Source organism: Camelina sativa, chromosome 11, assembly GCF_000633955.1.
Source record: "Camelina sativa cultivar DH55 chromosome 11, Cs, whole genome shotgun sequence".
NCBI classification, from domain to species: domain Eukaryota; kingdom Viridiplantae; phylum Streptophyta; class Magnoliopsida; order Brassicales; family Brassicaceae; genus Camelina; species Camelina sativa.
This window is the reverse complement of record NC_025695.1, coordinates 3,377,913-3,379,755: the sequence shown is the minus strand read 5'-3', so window position 1 is coordinate 3,379,755 and position 1,843 is coordinate 3,377,913. Positions and strand designations below refer to the sequence as shown.

At 35.0% G+C, this 1,843-nt stretch overlaps 1 protein-coding gene across 1 annotated transcript in view; it reads left to right on the top strand.

The window, feature by feature from the left end:
- LOC104727583 (elicitor-responsive protein 3-like) overlaps positions 7–1,843 on the top strand; it is an 8,688-nt gene continuing 6,851 nt past the window's right edge. The window contains exons 1-6 of the mRNA XM_010446675.2: positions 7–164; positions 282–386; positions 555–681; positions 797–868; positions 1,681–1,726; positions 1,818–1,837. Of these exons, the coding sequence (XP_010444977.1) occupies positions 119–164; positions 282–386; positions 555–681; positions 797–868; positions 1,681–1,726; positions 1,818–1,837 (416 nt within the window). The 5' untranslated portion in view covers positions 7–118. The remainder of the gene's footprint in view (positions 165–281; positions 387–554; positions 682–796; positions 869–1,680; positions 1,727–1,817; positions 1,838–1,843) is intronic.

Genomic DNA, 1,843 nt, shown 5'->3' with positions numbered 1-1,843 from the left:
AAAAACACCGGATTCTCTCTTAGATTCATTACTTTTTTCTTTTTTCTCAATCTCTTTGTTTTCTTTCAAACCCTAATCATCTCTCTTAAAATCAATCCAATTCCTCAATCAAAAATTCATGTCGACGATGGCGGGTATACAAGGCCAGGTTCTCGAGGTCACTGGTTCGTATAGACCTAATTTGTGACACCTTTGAATATTCCTTTTTTTTTTTCTTTAATTTGATCACATAAAAGGTGCTAACTTTTTTAAAATTTATGGGATTCTTTTGATTGTTTCAGTTGTTGGGTGCCAGAAATTGAAAGATACAGAATGGTTTTCAAGGCAAGATCCATACGTCGTCCTTGAGTATAGCGGCTCAAGGCACCGTACCAGAACCTGCACAGGTCATTTATTATAGCTCTTCTTCTATTTTTTATATGATTTGTTTTCAGATCCATCAAAAGATGCGGTTTTTGTTGAACAAAGTTATGATCTTTCAATTCTTTAAAAGGGTTTGAAGCTTTATTAACTAATCTAGATGAATTTTGATTGAATGGGTTTGTTGTTTTCAGATGGTGGAAAGAACGCTGTTTTCCAAGAGAAGTTTATGTTCACTTTGCTTGAAGGGCTTAGGGATCTTAAGGTTGCTGTCTGGAATAGCAATACCCTCTCCACTGATAACTTCATTGGCAATGCAACGTATGTCACTTTCCATATTTGTTTGTGTGTGTGTTTCTTTAATGCTTAGAATAAATTCCTGATTTTGGATTTGGATTTGAATCTTTTGTTGTCTGTTTGTTTGTTTTTATTTTAGGATTCAATTGCAGAAGGTTCTTTCTCAGGGATACGATGACTGCACCTGGACTTTGCAGACTAAAACTGGAAGGTATGAACCATTAGCTTTTACTTTTTTTGTTTTTTTTTGCATTGAGTATCATGTTTGGTAATCGATAGTTGAATAATGCACATTGGTTCTAGCTGATTTTCGTGATGAATTTGCTCATTATCAATGTTACTTTTGATGTGGTTTTGTATTATATAGTGATTGAAAATGTTGATTTCACCAGTTATGTCGCTATGTTTGTGTCCCCACTCTGCTTTCTATTAGTGAAGTTTTAGTTCTTGCCATTTACTTACATTGCTTACCTGGCCTGGTTTTGTTCACTGATCAGAGTCGTTATGTGAGTTCCTAGTCATCTCTGCTTGAATTCACAGAACTTGCTTTCATTTTTAATCTGTGAATTACTTTTTCTTTTCATTAGTAATATTATGTGGATAATTATTACGATAAAGAGCTTTGAATGTTCTGTTTCTACATCGAGCACACTCACAATTGCTGTAGCATTGAGATGGGGTTTCTCTGGAACTTATGAAAAACAGCTAGACATTTTGAGATGTATGGAGCTGCTTTTGTCTGTTGTTAGGTTACCAATGAAGTTTCGTGTAAACATTGTAGCATCAAATTAGTATTTCTTAAAACTGGTCCCTGAGGTATACCATATTTGTTTCTGAGCAGAAGAAAGTTATAGATGCGTGCGCACAATCAACTAGTTTTTCCGTCCATAGTGTTTTGTTTTCTTAAATCCCTGAAAAGTCGGTTACAATATGCAACAAAATTTGTAGCTTGACTTGAACTCAGCCGTAGCTCTTTGATTATTAAACCTTCTGAAAATGCATCTCAACCTTTCTGTCTTTCAGATTCGCTGGAGAAGTAAGACTCATACTACATTATGCAGGAGCAAAGGTAAAGTCTGAGACTCAGTTAACGACATTGTTTTACATGTTCTATTATTATAAACAAAAGTCTAAACATACAATCCATTCTTGGTACGCAGAAACATAATTACGGGTCTGCGCCATC